The sequence below is a fragment of the Ahaetulla prasina genome, chromosome 2 (genome assembly GCF_028640845.1).
Source record: "Ahaetulla prasina isolate Xishuangbanna chromosome 2, ASM2864084v1, whole genome shotgun sequence".
Lineage (NCBI taxonomy): Eukaryota > Metazoa > Chordata > Lepidosauria > Squamata > Colubridae > Ahaetulla > Ahaetulla prasina.
Window position 1 is genome coordinate 158,168,434 of NC_080540.1, and position 16,349 is coordinate 158,184,782.

Consider the following 16,349-nt stretch of genomic DNA (forward strand, 5'->3'; position numbering starts at 1 on the left):
GTGGCAAATCAGACCACACTAGCTACTATCATGACAAAGAAATAAGCTGGCATCTCAGGCAGATTATTTTAATGTACCAATTTTTTAAAAATGATAGCAACTGATTATATCATTAATTATTATTATAACACTTTTACTGCCATGTAGTGGGGAGTTTTTATATACTGATTGTGCAGTTTGCTAGAATATGAAGAAAATTTGCTATTTTTGCTTCAGACAATAAAATTCTTGAACGTTTTAACATCTTAACATTTACATTATAGTAGTTAAGTGTGCTTTACATATGCTGTTCCTGAGTATTAATCTTGTTCAAGCATCTATTGCTTCAATTTATAGTAAGCTACTTTTTCAATCCTTTTCCTATGTCTGTATTTATCAGAGGCACATCCACCATTCATTTATTTGTATCTTGCTTCTGACTAGTAGAGTTCCAAGCAGAGGTAGATAGATAGGATTAGCTTGGATCAGATGCCTTCAGGTGAAATTCATAGGCAATAAATGTGATTTAGACCAGAGATTTAATTATTAGACTACAGAATGCATATATTTTGGAAGGCATTACCCAGCTTTTCTTGACTCCTGCTGATTTGTCAGATCAATGTGATATTTATTTATTTTATTTTATTTATCATATTTAGATATTGCCCATCTCACTCTCGGGGTGACTCTGGGTGGTGTACAACGAAAAGGTATTCCCATAAAACGTTTCAGTGCCCTACACCTCAAAAACAGATGCAAAGTTGGAGGTTTTAATGCTTGGATCATAAATCAGGCATCCAAAGGTTGTATACTTACAAAATGCAAAAATAATATTCCTGTAGATTGAGACAGGCGAGCTAATTTGATGTTGTGGTTGAAGTATTAGACTAGAAACCAGGAGATCATGAGTTCTAGTCTCTCCTTAGGTTGGGTGACCTAGTGCCAGTTCCTCTCTCTCAGCCCTAGGAAAGTACAAAGGGCAAATCTTTTCCTAAAAACCTTTGCCAAGAAAATTGCGAGGACTAATCCAGGCAGTCCCCAGGAATTATAAACTGTCTGGAAAACACACACACACACAAACAAACAAACGGAGGTGGAGGCTGTTATATATTATGAGGAGTGGGAAATGAGACAGCTGAGGAGTGCATTCACAACGTTATTTATTACCAGCGCAACGGCGCTGGTTGGAAAACCAGAACAGGCAACAACCAAAACAACGAACGGGGCGAGCCTCGCTGACAGCTCTTAAATAAGGCTCCTGTCAGAAGCAACACCAATAGCGGCTCTCTGTTTTCCTGCTTTCAATCCGGCTCGCGCCGCGGCCAATCAGCAGCCGCTTGCTGTTGGCAAGGCTCTAGCCGGCGACGTGCGCTCCCAGGATTCTACACCCCTCCCTTCCCAGTTAGCACATGCGTAATCAGCCAGATAGGCCGGCCGACGGCGGCTCCGCCCAGACCTCCTTAATTCCGGGGCGGCGCTTGGCAGAGGAGGAGTTGTGAAGGCCATGCCGGGCCTAACTGGGGCTGCTGACGCTGGCTTCGTCGACGACCTGGAACCCGGTTCCTCCGGTAAGTTTTCCGACGAGAACGCTTCCGGTTCTGAGGGTTGGTGTCCCTCCTTACGGGTTGGGGGGGGTACGGGGGCCTGGCCGTCGAACGGCTCTGGTAGTCGTGGTCTGGGGGCCTGGTAGTCATTCCGATGAGGTGAAGGATGTTGTTGTTCCTCCACCTGGGGTAGTGTCATTCGCCCCCGGAGTTGATTTATGTGGCGTCGCCACTCTCGTCCGTCGACCAATCTGACCCTGTAAGAACAGGGTCCCGTTATACTTATTATGTGGCCGGCCGCCCATTTGAGCGGCGACCCATAGTTCCTTGCAAAAACTGGATCCCCTGCTTTGAAGGTCCTAGTGTCACCCCCCCAGTCAGGACGTTGGTCGGGGCAATAGACAGGGTGCAATCGATCAAGGGCTGTTCTGATCCGCCGCCCCATTAGTAATTCGGCGGGCTTAGGTTGAGTCCGGCCACGGTGTAGCATGCTGTGCCATTAGGAACTGGCAGATCCTCGCATGCCAATTGGCAGGGCCCAAACGGCCCAACGTTTCCTTGACTGACCTTACTGCCCGTTCAGCCCGGCCGTTAGCCGCCGGGTGGAACGGCGCCGTGGGCGCATGCCGGATGCCATGCTTGGCTAAAAAGATCTGGAAAGGTGCCGCTGCGAACTGAGGGCCGTTATCCGATACCACTACGTCGGGCAACCCATGGGTAGCAAAGAGTTTTTCCAAGACCCTGATGGTAGCCTCCGCAGTGGTGGATGGCATGAGTGTGACTTCCACCCATCGGGAATAGGCGTCGACTATAACTAAGAAGTTTTGACCCATATATGGTCCAGCAAAATCCAAATGGATTCTGGACCAAGGCGCCCGGGGGACTTCCCATTCCCTAACAGTGGCCGCCGGGGGGTCAGGTCTGGACAATTGGCAGCGCTGGCATCTGGATACCCACAGCTCTATGTCGTGGTCTAATTTAGGCCACCACACATAGCTGCGGCCCAGAGCCTTCATTCGTACAATGCCGGGGTGGGCGTTGTGAAGGCTATCTAATACCGGTGCCCTAACCGCCGCGGGCACCACTACCCTGGTGCCCCACAATAGGCATCCTTTCAGCACAGACAGTTCATGCTGCCTGCGCTGGAAGGGTAGGAATTCAGGAGAGGTGGCCACAGCTGGCCAGCCCCTTCTTACCCAGTCGAGGACCCGAGATAAGGTCGGGTCCTTGGCTGTAAGTCTGGCGATGTCCGAGGCCGAGACCGGCCCTTGCCACTCGTCGATGAGCAATACTGTGGAGGCGGGGGCTGGGTCTACTGCGGCCGTGGGCAGCGGGCAGCGGCTGAGGGCATCTGCATGCCCGAGCGCCCTGCCGGGACGGTATGCTAAACGGTAATTATACGCCGCCAAAAACTCTGTCCATCTAGACATGCGCGGCGACAATATGGGTGGAGTTTGACGGTCCCCGGCCAGCAAACCCAAAAGGGGCTTATGGTCGGTGATCAAAAGGAAGAATCGCCCATACAAATAGTCGTGGAATCTCTTGATTCCTGCCACCGCTAACGCCTCTTTATCCAATTGACTATAATTCCGTTCGCCGCTGATAGCGCCCTGGAATAATAGGCAATTGGAGCCTCAGAGCCGTTGGGAAGGAGGTGGCTCAGGACAGCCCCAATTCCGCACGGAGAGGCATCACACGAAAGGGAAACCGTTGAAGGGGATCGTATTGGACCAACACAGATGAGGACGTGAGTAAATCCTTCACAGCCCGGAAAGCTGTTTTAGCTTTCCGCCCCCAATGCCACGGAGATTTGGTATCCAAGAGCCGATGTAAAGGCTCTGCCACGGATGCCTTGTGTGGCAGAAATATGGCATAGAAATTTAGTAATCCCAGAAAAGCCTGCAGTTCAGCTTTATTAGTCGGAGTCGGAGCCTTCTGGATTGCTTCTATCTTGGAGGGAGTGGGGTGGATGCCCTGGGAGTCCACCAGGAATCCCAAGAATTCCACCGCTGATACTCCGAACTTGCATTTCTGTCTTTTTAACTTAAGCCCAGCTGACCTGATCCTCTGTAGAACAGCTCTCAACTTCGCGCGCAGGTCAGCGTGATTAATGGCGGAAATTAGGATGTCGTCAAAGTAGGGAACGACACCCTCGAGTCCATGGAGCAATCGCTCCATGAGACTCTGGAACAACCCGGGGGCCACGCTAACGCCAAATTGAAGCCTTTTGCACTTAAAAGCCCCCCGGTGTGTAACTATAGTCTGTGCCATTGCCGTCGCTTCGTCGACTGGCAACTGCTGGTATGCCTGTGCCAAGTCAAGCTTGGCAAATAGGGTTCCCTGTCCCAGTGAGTGCAACAGGTGCTGCACCACAGGGACCGGGTACGGGTTGGCCTGTAAGGCCCTATTGATGGTTCCCTTGTAATCAGCGCAGATCCTTATGGATCCGTCCTGCTTAATAGGAACCACAATAGGGGTTTCCCAAGGGGAATGCTCCACCTGCTCTAGAACTCCCTGCGCGATAAGCCTATCAATCTCTAAATCCACCTTCTGCCTCAGTGCGAACGGCACCCTCCGAGCTTTTAACCGGATAGGGGCAATTTGGGGGTCTAAATGAAAAGACACAGGCTTCCCCTTATATTCACCTAATTTGCCGTCAAACACGTCGGAAAATTCTTGTAGAACATCCTCAAACGGACCAGCTGTGGTAGAATGGATCCCTAAGACATTGAGGCCGAATGCCTCAAACCAATCAAGGCCAAGTAGGCTGGGCAGGTTGCCCTTCACCACAACTAGGGGAAGACGCCCCGAAAATCGGCCATGGCTGACGTTGAAAAGGTCGCATCCCTCAATCGGAATGGGGTGGCCTTGGTAGTCCCTTAGGCTAACATCGCACTGCTTGAGGTGACTTTTAGACAATTTTGGTATCACTTGTTTTAGCGCAGCCCAGGAAATTAGAGATTTAGAAGACCCCGTGTCAACCTCAAATTTGCAGGGAACCCCTTCCAGATTTACTGTGAGGTAGAGCTTGTTGGAGGCTTTTGTCGCGGTGGCATGGTTAACTTCATGGCATTCGGTTCGCCGAGCGAAGGGTTTATTAAAGGGTTTCCTGCTTCTTGTCGGTTCCCCCCATGCGTCGCTAGTAGGCAGCGTGGCCCGGCAAACTTTTGCCAAGTGACCCCTTTTTCCGCACCTCAGGCAGATTGTGGTCTTGAAGCGACAGGTTGCCCTGTCATGTTTCTCACCGCAACCCGCGCACTTGAGGGTGAACGGATGGGCCGTAGGGGCCCGTTTCTTCTTTTGCGCGGCTCTGAGGCGACTCACGCTGTTGCTGTCATCCGATGATTCGGTGCCCTCAGATTCTGCTTGGTGGACAGTGGACTCCGCAGATGGGGGTCCCCGGGAAGTATTGAAGCTTTGTAGTTCCGACGCTGATTTTTCCGACATTTCGCTTGCTTGGGCTTCATCGATAGCCGATGTTAGGGTCAGTTCTCTGCGAGCCAATAACCGCCTTTGCAGCCTCATGTCGCGAACCCCGTTCACCAGTTGCTCTAGCAAGGCATCATCTAGGTCACTAAAGTCACATTGTGAGGCTGCTGACCTGAGGGAGGCTATGAAATCAGCTATAGATTCTCCGTCCCGCTGAAAACGGCGGCGGAAAACATGCCTTCTGGCAATCCGTGAGGGTGCAGGGGCGTAGTGGTTTGTCAACTTGTCCAGCAGGACCTCCCAAGGGACATCTCGAAGCTGCTGAGGGGCCACCAAAGCTTTGGCTGTCTTGAACATTTCGCGACCACAAAAACTGAGAAAATACCCCTTCTTCCTCACCTTGGACATTTCCGTGTAATCATTAGCCTGTAGGTAACACTCAAAGCGCTCAATGAAATCGTCCCAAGTTTCGGCGGCTGGCTCAAACGGGCCGAAAACAGGTTGGTTTGCCATTCTGGGCGATCGACTGGATGAGCCGATGCTAGCCGCTCTTACTGTTGTTGCTCTTAGCTCCTCAGGATCCCACCTTCGTCGCCAGTGTTATATATTATGAGGAGTGGGAAATGAGACAGCTGAGGAGTGCATTCACAACGTTATTTATTACCAGCGCAACGGCGCTGGTTGGAAAACCAGAACAGGCAACAACCAAAACAACGAACGGGGCGAGCCTCGCTGACAGCTCTTAAATAAGGCTCCTGTCAGAAGCAACACCAATAGCGGCTCTCTGTTTTCCCGCTTTCAATCCGGCTCGCGCCGCGGCCAATCAGCAGCCGCTTGCTGTTGGCAAGGCTCTAGCCGGCGACGTGCGCTCCCAGGATTCTACAGAGGCAGGGGTGAAATCCAGCAGGTTCTGACAGGTTATGGAGAACCGCTAGCGGAAATTTTGAGTAGTTCGGAGAACTGGCAAATGCCACCTCTGGCTGTCCCCAGAGTGGGGAGGGAATGGGGATTTTGCAACATCCTTCCCCCAGGAGTGGGGAGGGAATGGGGATTTTGCAATATCTTTCCCCCAGGAGTGGGGAGGGAATGGAGATTTTGCAGTATCCTTCCCCTGCCACGCCAAGAGCCGGTAGTAAAAAAATTGGATTGCACCACGGGGTGGAGGGAAGATAAAGGTCTGAGCGCTGCATTTCTTTCGGGGAAGGTGGCCATTTCAAAGTAATCCATCCAGATACGCTGGACTGGCTTTCCGTCCATCCAAGGACAGAAGCGGCTGGTATCCCCCCCCACCCCACGTCCCATTGCCATTTAATTAACTTCTGAGCAGCAGCCTTGCTTGCCGAAGGCAATTACATACATTATACCCTTATTATTCTCGTATTAGCATTTATTCTCTGTGCCCGTGTCGGGGCTCCATTATGGTGGGTGGGTGGGGTGGGCTCCACTAGCGAAGCGGAGACCCTATATAATAAAAAAAAACATTATTAAACGCTCCTGATTCATAGAGCAGAAGATGCAGAAGGAGGCAGAGATCCCGGGCTCGGAGGGCCAGTTGCGCCACAGCTCTTCTCCTTCCCGCCGCCTCAGCGCCGCCTCTCGTGCGCCTCCTTCCGTGGGCTCTCCGTGCCCGGCGGGCGTTTTCCGTGCCTCCCCGCGGCTGCCATACCCGGCAGGCAGGGCTCCTTTTTTCCCCCTGCCTCCCCAACCCTCCCGCCTCCCCGGCGGCGGCGGGCGGCGGCTCCATCCTCCTGAGCCTTAGCAGGGTTCCCTTCTCCCAGGCCGGCACCGGCGGCTGTTGGCTTCCCGCGCGTATCCCCTGAAGCCGGGGCTGCTGCAGTGCCCCCTCCGGGGCTGGGGGCGGCGCTGGGCCCGGCCGTCTCGGGGCCGGATGGAGCCTCTTGGCCGGGGCCGGAGCAGCACCTCCTCGGCGAGGCCGGGCTGGAGGGTAGGGGAGGCCGGAGCCCTTTGTGTATGCGAAAGCGGGGATGCTGCCCACCGCCTCCCGGGTAAGGGGCCACCTTCCCTTCCCTTCCCTTCCCTTCGGGGGAAAGAGCTCCTTTCTGCCGCCTACAAAGGTGTGAGACTCCCCCACTTCAGCATCAGGGATTCCCGGTCGGGGCCGCCTTTCCTCCGTGCCTTGCAGCCCCCTTTGCCTTCACCCCGCTCGCTGCGCCCTCATCGCCGCCCTCTACCCTTCTTGTCTCGGAAAGATTTCCCGGCCCTTTGTAGTACCCATTCACGGGTTGACCCAGAGAAACTCCATCCCGACGACCTTCTTTTTCTCTTCCTATCCCGCAACTCCTCGCCTGACATCCCCGCAAATGCGTGTCTGCCCCGCAAATGCGTGTCGCGTGTTGGTAGCCTCCTCTCCCATCTGCTGCAAATCAAAACTGCCCCTCTGCCTCTTTTCTTTCGCTCTTCTCCGTTATCCTAGGATTCAATGTGGGTGTCCCGTCTCACCTCATAGTCCAGATAAAGAACAACTTTTAGGGGTCACCCTTCCTTCCTTCCTTCCCGCCCCCATCCCACCCCGACTTATTGGCACTCACTTATAACACTCCCTCCACTTCTGTTTTCTTCAAGCAATAAAAAAAACACCATTGATAAATAACTTGCTTTTTTTTTAAACCTATCTGCCATCCAGTTTCTAAAGTAATGCATTTGTTTTGGGGGAAAAAAAAGGGGAGTGGGGAAATGAGAAATTATGACTTGATTGGAAAGGTTTTTGCATAGAGAGCATCCTTTATTAATATTGGTCTTTCCTATCTATTTTGATATTAGGCACGGTCCCCGATGAAGGCTAGAGTGGGATATGTGGGTTAAGGTGGTATCTTTGACTGTTGCTAAAGTTTATAAGAAAAGACAAACTTGAGCACTCTGCTGTGCATATTTTGTTTTATTATTAGCCAATTGAGGCTCATAAACAAAGATGCAACAGGTTGGGCTTGAAGACAGTATGAAGGGAGAGCTTAAGGTGTTTAGGAGTTACCTTGTGATTAATTTCATTTTCAGGTTTACTGTTTGCTCATCTGTTAAAAAGAGTCAGTAGAACATGCATCTTAAGTAAGGGGTTTTCAGAGGAAAAACAAAACTATAATCAGAAAAAACCCTGCAACTGGTTTTCCAATCCAAATCCCTGGTTTGGATTGGCAAACCAGTTTTCTTATTTATGAAACTGCGTGTCTCTAGAGTACAGATATCTGGTCAACTAGTTGCAGAACTGGGAATAAGAAGAGATGAAAATGGAAGCCGATGATAACTTTCTAACTCTTTAATAATATTGCTTTAAAACATGAAAGGATGTTTCTTGTGGCTCTGTGAGTTCTAATTTCTGCTTCTCACATGCACACATTCATTTTTTCCTTCCTATTGTAACTATTAGACCTAAGCAGTTATGTTCTTTTGTTCTGTGAACAATACATTTGCTTATATCCTGCAATCATTGTTATCCTTGCTTTTTCATTTTACAGTGTTTCCAATGTGGATTATAATGTAATAAAAATTATGTCTTAGATTTCACTCCAAATCAGTAAGAATCTGTGAAACTGTGAACCTCATTTTTTTTTCCTCTCCAGAGCTTCTCGCCCAATTGTTCCCCCTTCGGTGCATCTGAAAAATGTGGCATTAGAAGGCAAAAGTGAACAGGAGAAGGAGATTTTAAGGAACAGTCAAGATGGGCATGAGGATCAAACTGAATAGCACTGACCATCCGAATAACTTGTTGAAGGAACTTAACAAATCTCGATTGACAGAGTCTATGTGTGACGTCACCATTGTTGTGGGTAGCTGTTCCTTCCCTGCACACAAAGCAGTGCTGGCATGCGCAGCAGGCTATTTCCAGAATCTTTTCCTGAATACAGGATTGGATGCTGCCCGCACTTATGTAGTGGATTTCATTACTCCAGCCAACTTTGAAAAGATTCTGAATTTTGTTTATACATCGGAGCTCTTCACAGACCTTATAAATGTGGGTGTCATTTATGAGGTTGCTGAAAAATTGGGCATGGATGATTTGCTGAAGGCTTGCCATTCTACCTTCCCAGACTTGGAAAACTCAGCTGTCACTAAACAGCCTTCTGCTTCAAATGAAAACCGGCCTAGTGGTGCTTTAGCTGAACCAAACCATTCTCTAGGTGAAAGTCGAAATAGCGGGGAACAACTGGGATCAGAGCGAAATTGCAACATGCATGGTGAAGCAGCCACTGGCTACAAAGAAGATCCTACCAATGAAGCTAGTCACAATTTAATACATCCACAGACTCCCAAAGCTGAAGAGCAAGAAGCAACAGGACCATTTACTGCTGCCATGAGTATAATGACCCAGGCTGGCCTCGGTAATATTAGCATGGCTGTTCAAACCACTGTGAACTCTTGTCAGCAGTATAAGGTCCAGAGCAATGGGGATTATAACAAAAGTAATCTTTTTGCCTCCGATGTCTCCTTAGACATATCAACAAGTAGCAATTCCTGCCCCAGCAATAGTGACCATTCCAAAGATCATGTTTTTGGGCCAATTGATGAATTACAGCTGGAAGATTTGGGGGAAGAAGATCTGCACTTTGAAGATCCCAGTGAAGAGCTGGGTGCTGCAGAGGAAGTGATAGAGCTGAGCGATGATAGCGAGGAGGAACTATCCTTCGAGAACGACAGCCGGGAAAACAAGGCCATGCCTTGTCAAGTGTGCAAAAAGGTTTTGGAGCCCAACATTCAGTTGATACGTCAACACGCCAGGGATCACGTAGACCTTCTGACTGGCAATTGCAAAGTTTGTGAGACCCATTTCCAAGACAGGAACTCTAGAGTCACTCACGTCCTGTCACACATTGGGATATTCCTTTTTTCCTGTGATATGTGTGAAACTAAGTTTTTCACCCAGTGGCAGCTGAACCTTCATCGCCGAGAAGGGGTGTTTGACAACAATATTATTGTCCATCCCAGTGACCCTCTGATAGGGAAGATCAATTTGTTCAATGGGGATTTGACATGTGCTGCCTGTAGAAAACCACTGGCCAAAGATTTTCAGGTGGTCCGTGGCCACATCTTGGACCATGTGAACGTGAAAGGCCAAATATGTGGTATATGTGACCAGCAACATCTCAATCTCTGCAGCTTGATGTGGCATACACTTTCCCACTTGGGAATTTCTGTCTTTTCTTGCTCCATCTGTGCCAGTAGTTTTGTGGATAGACACCTTTTGGAGAAACATGTGGCTGTCCACCAAAGTATGGAAGAAGCTCTCTTCCGGTGTCATTACTGCGGCCAGGCTTTCAAACTTGAAGCTGCATATCGCTACCATGTTAGTCAGCACAAGTGTAACTCTACCTTGGACCTCGTCCGGCCGAACTTTGGTGACCGTCTTCATCAGCAAGCTTTGCAAAAGCGGAAGCTGACAGAGAAGTTCCTAAATGAGGACGTGGCCCTCCAGAACCAACCTGGGAACAGTAAATACAGCTGTAAGGTTTGTGGGAAAAGATTTGCTCATACCAGTGAATTCAACTACCATCGGCGGATCCACACAGGTGAGAAGCCCTATCAGTGCAAAGTGTGTCACAAGTTCTTCCGCGGACGTTCTACCATAAAGTGTCATTTGAAGACACATTCTGGGGCCCTCATGTACCGGTGCACCGTTTGTGGCCACTACAGTTCCACCCTTAACCTTATGAGCAAGCATATAGGTGTGCACAAAGGGAGCCTCCCACCAGACTTCACCATTGAGCAAACTTTCATGTACATCATCCATTCCAAAGATGCAGAAAAAACCACAGAGAGTTGATGCAGCTATATTGGGGAAGGAAACACTACCTGAGATAGCAGTGAAACTTGTTTCAGATTTTTTTAAAAAATTACTTTTAATGGTCTGTATACTTTTATTTTCTTACGTTTCTTGTAGACTTTTTCTTAAATCATTGTCCTGTGAAACAACATCACATTAGACGTGTTACTGTTCTCAAAAACCATTGTGTTTACCTCCCGCTGAGTTGTTTCAAATGTAAGAAATAAGCTCTTTCGTTCTTCAGCTAATATATTTCCCATCTCATGACTTCTCCCCTCCTCTGACAGGCTTTATCTGACATCATTAGAAGATTGATGCTGCTAAGATGTATCAATGCTTCATACCAGTAGGGCTAGCAGGGGGAAAAGTGGAAAGTATGGGGAAAAATGGTTCTGGCTTATTGATGACAAGGTTTAATTTCCGAAAATTAAAAATGCAAATCCTAAGCATACTTACTCAGAAATAAGGCTGTCTTTGTTTTGAGGGAGTTATTTCCTATTGGTACATGTATTGTAGACACATCTGTGTATTCTTCCTTTCAAGAGGATTGCCTTTTCTTATATAGTAAACAAAACTGTCATGCCAGTCTACAGACTTCAATTGAGAGAAAGCTGATCTCCATTCAGTGAAAAGCTGATTTCTTTGAATGAAGCTGATATGAAAGGTACAAGGGCTGGGTACATTTGGAGGTTTAATCGGTCGCCAAATGTACCTTGCATCTAGCCTTAATTTGCATTTGCCCTTTTACAAAGGATAAATTATTTTTTAAAATAAAAAGAATATCTAGTTTATAACAGAGAGATCAAGGTAAAAAGAGAATAGATAGATTTTAGGAGACCAGAGGAAATGGAGTTTGCCAATTTTGGATTAATTTTCAATGGAGTGGAGAGGAGAAGATTATGAGAAACAGTTCTTAGTTTTGGCAAGGCACACTTATTTTAGTTGTTCAAACAATAAGATTTGATCTGAAGTGCCTCTTTCAAAAATTCTTAGGGCACGGAAAAATTGCAAGAGATAAGTTTGCTTCCTTTCTTTTGCAATGCTGCCTTAATGCTAATGTGGAATTCTGTCATAATATTTGTCTTGAACAATAAGATGTGTTCAGAGGGTAAAAAAATTAAAGCAATATATTATGCTAGTGCTTGGAATCTTCCTTTTGGCCTACAATATTTATTTGCCTGATAAAATTTAGTTGGGCTTATTTCTGAGTAAAGATGGGTAGGAATGCACAGTTGTGTTTGAAAAGACACTGTTGCCTTAAAACATCTCTATAAGGGGGAATGAAAGGATTAGAGTTTTTGTATGACCTGCAAGCAGGACACTAAATACACTGTTTTTATTTCTTGTTTAGAGTGATTCAGAAGTTTTCTTAACAGTGGCACTTATTTGTACACTTTACAGATTATAGTATTTGTTACATTGAAAATGCCACTCCTCCTTGCCCCTGCTACTATGTCAGATTGTGACATGAGGAATATAGTTGCATTGGTATCATAGCAGTGGTGGGATTCAGCCAGTTCGCACCTATTCGTGAGAACCGGTTGTTAACTTTCTAAGCAGTTCGGAGAACCGGTTGTTTGAAGAAATCTTATTTTGTTGTTTTCCACTTTACAGGGCTAATCCTGTAAGGAAGGCAAGAAGGAAACATTCTGGTGTTGTTTCTAGCCTCATCTTTATTCCCCTGCTTACAAAAACTGCCTCTCTGGCTAACCCTTATTACATTGTGACAGCTAAAGCGAAGCGCCCATTGATGTGAGTGATGTTGAGTTGGCCATGCCCACACAGTCACATGACCACTGAGCCACGCTTACCCAGCTGGTTATTAGAGCAGAGAACTGGTTGTTAAATTATTTGAATCCCACCACTGTATCATAGATGCAATCTGAATATATTTTCAACACATTTAGTTATATAGATTTTTTTTTTTTATTGGCCAAGTGTGATTGGACACACAAGGAATTTGTCTTGGTGCATATGCTCTCAGTGTACATAAAAGAAAAGATACGTTCATCAAGGTACAACATTTACAACACAAATGATGGTCAATATATCAATATAAATCATAACTTTCTTGCTCCAGAATTGAATTTTATTAACAACAAAACAAACCATTACTTTTTAAACTTCTCAGAGGTTCCACTGGCATTGATTGGCTAATGTTGACTGCATTATCGAAAGGCATCCTGATTCATTCCTAGAACATTGGCAGTTTTGAAAATATTTCCAATATTTGCATAGCTGAAGGTGATAAAAGTTATAATTCAGTTTATATGGAGGACACCATATTGGTAGAAGTAAGGGTTGCTGCTCAAATGAAGAATCTGTCAAAATATAGGAGCAGGGGCAAGACTACTAACTAAGCAGCATTTATCTTGATGAATGATTGTTGGATGCACAAATTGTTGGAGGCAGGAATTGGGTTTGGGAAGAGGAACCTTTAATGATTTATTTATAGGGCTGCCATAGTTGCATTGCAGAATTACCACAAGATGGTAGCAAAGAGCTACATAAAAATCGATGATTACATTTTTTATAGCCCAGATACCCTCTCCTACTTATTAATAAATATGTCTCTTGTTGTTGCCCTCATATAGTGCCTATGATATCACAACCACTGTGCACCATTATTTCCTACACCTGTTTTACATTTGTTTTGTCAGGTTTAATACGTTTCATTATCAGTCCAAGAAAACCAATTGTCTTTCTATTAAAAGAAAAAGAAGAAAAACAGCAAAACTATTTTGTCTCTCATACCTTGTCACAATAATCCGCATTATAGTTTCCAAGTTATTCTGATCATGTACAGTTTTCTTCTGCTACCAACATACATCTTTTTTTAAAAAGCAAATTATGTGTCTGGTTCTTCCCTTACATCATTCCTTTTAAAAAAAAAATAGTGCAGAAGCAGGTTGTAAATTCTGTCTTTGTGCTAATGGAAGAATAAGCTAGCAGAAAGTACAGATTTGTTTTATCTGCTGAAAAGGCCAAATATATTTGCTCTGTAATAATGAAAAGTCATAGTAGAGGCTAAAATTGGAGCTTTCCCCCTTTTTTTTTGAGGGGATGGAAAATTGGAAGTGGAACGAGGTGTAACTAACATATTTAGAGGGCAAAGCAGAAGACAAAGGCCTTGATTTGGATTATAGTTTGCTTCATTTGGTGGACCGTATTTGATCCCTCAAACAAGTATAGTTCTGTGGATTCCCATTCAATGGGGAATAGTAGGAAAGGTGATTTATTGAGAGATGGAACAGCTGGTTTGAGAACTGGCCCTTGGTATAATGCAAACTACCTCATGAGGAGAAAGCACTGAAGACTTCACAGCTCCTGTTGTGTACAAATGGACTTTTGGGCTTCTATATATAAACACACTGTTATTAAAGAGAACAGAAATGTAACCTATGGGTGTGTGTGTGTGTATGTCAGTGGTGGGTTGCTCCCAGTTCTGTCCGGTTCTATAGAACCGGTAGTAAAGAGTCGGGAGGCTCTGCCCACCTGCCTGGACGTCATAAATGACGATCTGCGCATGCGCAGAAGCGCGCACACACATGCGAGTGAAGTGAGTGGGCGCGTGCACCCCTGTTGTGAACTGGTAGTAAAGGTAAGTAGAACCCACCCCTGGTGTATGTATGTAAAAACTACAGCTCCAGGAATCTCAGCTCTGAAACTAATTCTAGTAGGGCAGCCTTTGGGCAGGTTTGCTTTGTCGTTGCTTATAGTACCTACCTCTAAAGGATGTTGTGAAGATAAATGTTTTGATATGTGTTCAAGAGAAAAGCACTTACTTCTGTCTTGTTTTCACATCCTAGGAAAATAAGAATGTTTCCATAATACATGCATTGTGTGTGCAGATATTCAGTGTATTTGGTTCCTTTCCTTTTGTGGCCTTGGACACCAACAAGATATGCTGAGGAACTGAACAATGTATATGGCAGATGGGAATAGCCTGAGGAAGTATTAATGCTGAGAGTATTTGTAATGATCTAAAAGCTGCCCAGGGACTGAATCACTAATCTTGATCGATAAGTTAATGGCAGGGCCCTGACCAGGAAGAGGGAACCAAAAATATGCCAAGCCAAAGGATTTTGCTGTTGAATAGATATTAATCTCCTAGTATTGGCTAATCAGGAAGCTTCATGCTACCTATTAATCTTGATGAATTTGGTATTTCTTCCTTTTCTATGCTGAAAGATGGTTCCTGCCTGCGCCTTATCTATGTTCCTACTTAAGGCGGCTGCTGCTGTATTCATGTATTTCAGGCAATGCATGCAGTGCTGTGAACCATGTTTCCTGAATAAAAATGTGGCCTTCAGTAGGAGAAGTGGAGAAGCAGTTCCTATATATTGCTTGTATGTAATAGGAATTAATTTCTTATCTTTAAATCAAAGCAGAATTCTACAGCTGCTTTCCTCTGATTCTTCAGTGCCAAACCCGTCCTCCTGCTCCACAGGGATAACCATTGCAGCTTGAGAAGTTTCTAGCAAAATCTTGATTGGGCCTCATAATTAGGGCATTTGGAACCAGAGAATTGGGGATTGGCTTCAAGTTCTGAACATCTGCTTGAGTGTAGCTTTGGCCAAATAACATCACCTGCCTGCCTCATACATTTATCCACTCATGAATGAAAGTGGGGAGGAGGAATAGTTAAAAATACCTACCTCACAGGTGACAAGTTGTGAGGTGTAATAAATGTCTGTCAAGTGCTTTGGAACCCTTAGGGTTGTAGAAGGACTAAGTATTGTAATTAAATAGCTTCACTCTGTTTGACATGCTATCATTTGTGAAGAATCCCTTCTCACCATTATCATACTAGCAGGGAAGGATTTAGGCACGGAACAGGTATTCCAATCTCACGTAGAACACTTTTGAAATAATGAAAAAAATATTTTGGAAATGGATGCATTATTAATTACTATTTTCTGTAAACTCCAGCCCTGCCCTGCCCTCCCCCTCCATTTCCTCCAAAGATCCAGATGTCTTGAAATGAAACAGCCAAAACAGAATAACACCGAGCATCGTGATTGCTGTCAAATCTCTTGGTTAAGTGAATTGTAGGTACTGACCTCTCAGTTATTTAAGTGTTCACTATCTATTTGCTGTAAAGTTTGTATATTTTGTAAAACTTGGTTCTCCTTCCTAAAGAAAAGAAAGTAGATGTCTAAAATGGTTGTACATCGGATTCTTTTATACTCCATTGTTTGGCACAAAAGTGTGTTTTTTATTTAGAATAATAAAAGTGAAAACTGAAAGAGTCCACCGCACTGTTTTTCTTATTTGTAAATGGTGATAGATTCTAACTAAGTTCTTTGTTTTAGCCCAGTGTGAGGCTGGGCACTTTCTTTGCCTGCAGGACATCACTAATTCCTTCCCGTGCATTTCCAAGGACATAGGGTAAAGCTGTTATTTGGTGAACTGTTTCACTCAATCAATAGTCTAAGGCTATACTGAGCAATGCTGACTTTTCCCATTTAAGAAAATGTATATAAACCAGTTTCCTATAAAATCAGCAACTTTTATGTCGGGGAAAAGAATAGCTGGGAGATTCCCGTGGAGGCAGTCACCATATTATGGCTTAGCACTTAAATGCTTACAGGACCACTTGCTTCAACTGGATTCAACAACCC

At 45.7% G+C, this 16,349-nt stretch overlaps 2 protein-coding genes across 3 annotated transcripts; one reads left to right on the plus strand and one right to left on the minus strand.

Moving 5' to 3' along the window:
* Positions 1 to 1,305: 1,305 nt before the first annotated feature.
* On the minus strand, positions 1,306 to 5,465 carry LOC131190591 (uncharacterized protein K02A2.6-like). Its single transcript, XM_058167931.1, has 3 exons — positions 3,604 to 5,465; positions 2,064 to 3,020; positions 1,306 to 1,963 (listed from the first exon to the last, which is right to left on the minus strand). Exons 1-3 carry the CDS (start codon positions 5,463 to 5,465, stop codon positions 1,306 to 1,308), a joined length of 3,477 nt encoding a protein of 1,158 aa, XP_058023914.1.
* Positions 5,466 to 6,366: 901 nt separating this feature from the next.
* On the plus strand, positions 6,367 to 15,966 carry ZBTB39 (zinc finger and BTB domain containing 39). Of its 2 annotated transcripts, none has more exons than XM_058171876.1 (2): positions 6,367 to 7,027; positions 8,528 to 15,966. In XM_058171876.1, exon 2 carries the CDS (start codon positions 8,626 to 8,628, stop codon positions 10,723 to 10,725), a length of 2,100 nt encoding a protein of 699 aa, XP_058027859.1. In that variant the 5' UTR covers positions 6,367 to 7,027; positions 8,528 to 8,625; the 3' UTR covers positions 10,726 to 15,966. The 2 variants fall into 2 exon arrangements, with proteins under 2 accessions (XP_058027859.1, XP_058027858.1); XM_058171875.1 differs by having other exon boundaries at positions 6,368 to 6,958.
* The last annotated feature ends 383 nt before the right edge of the window (positions 15,967 to 16,349 follow it).

Excerpts from the sequence above, each read along its gene's own strand:
- LOC131190591 (XM_058167931.1), bottom strand. The coding sequence starts at position 5,465 with ATGGCAAACCAACCTGTTTTCGGCCCGTTTGAGCCAGCCGCCGAAACT. Across the intron at positions 3,021-3,603 it reads GACCTGCGCGCGAAGTTGAG|CGACCATAAGCCCCTTTTGG; the intron begins AGCTGTTCTACA and ends CCTTTTGATCAC. Across the intron at positions 1,964-2,063 it reads AAGGAAACGTTGGGCCGTTT|GCGGCGGATCAGAACAGCCC; the intron begins GGGCCCTGCCAA and ends ATTACTAATGGG.
- ZBTB39 (XM_058171876.1), top strand. The coding sequence starts at position 8,626 with ATGGGCATGAGGATCAAACTGAATAGCACTGACCATCCGAATAACTTG.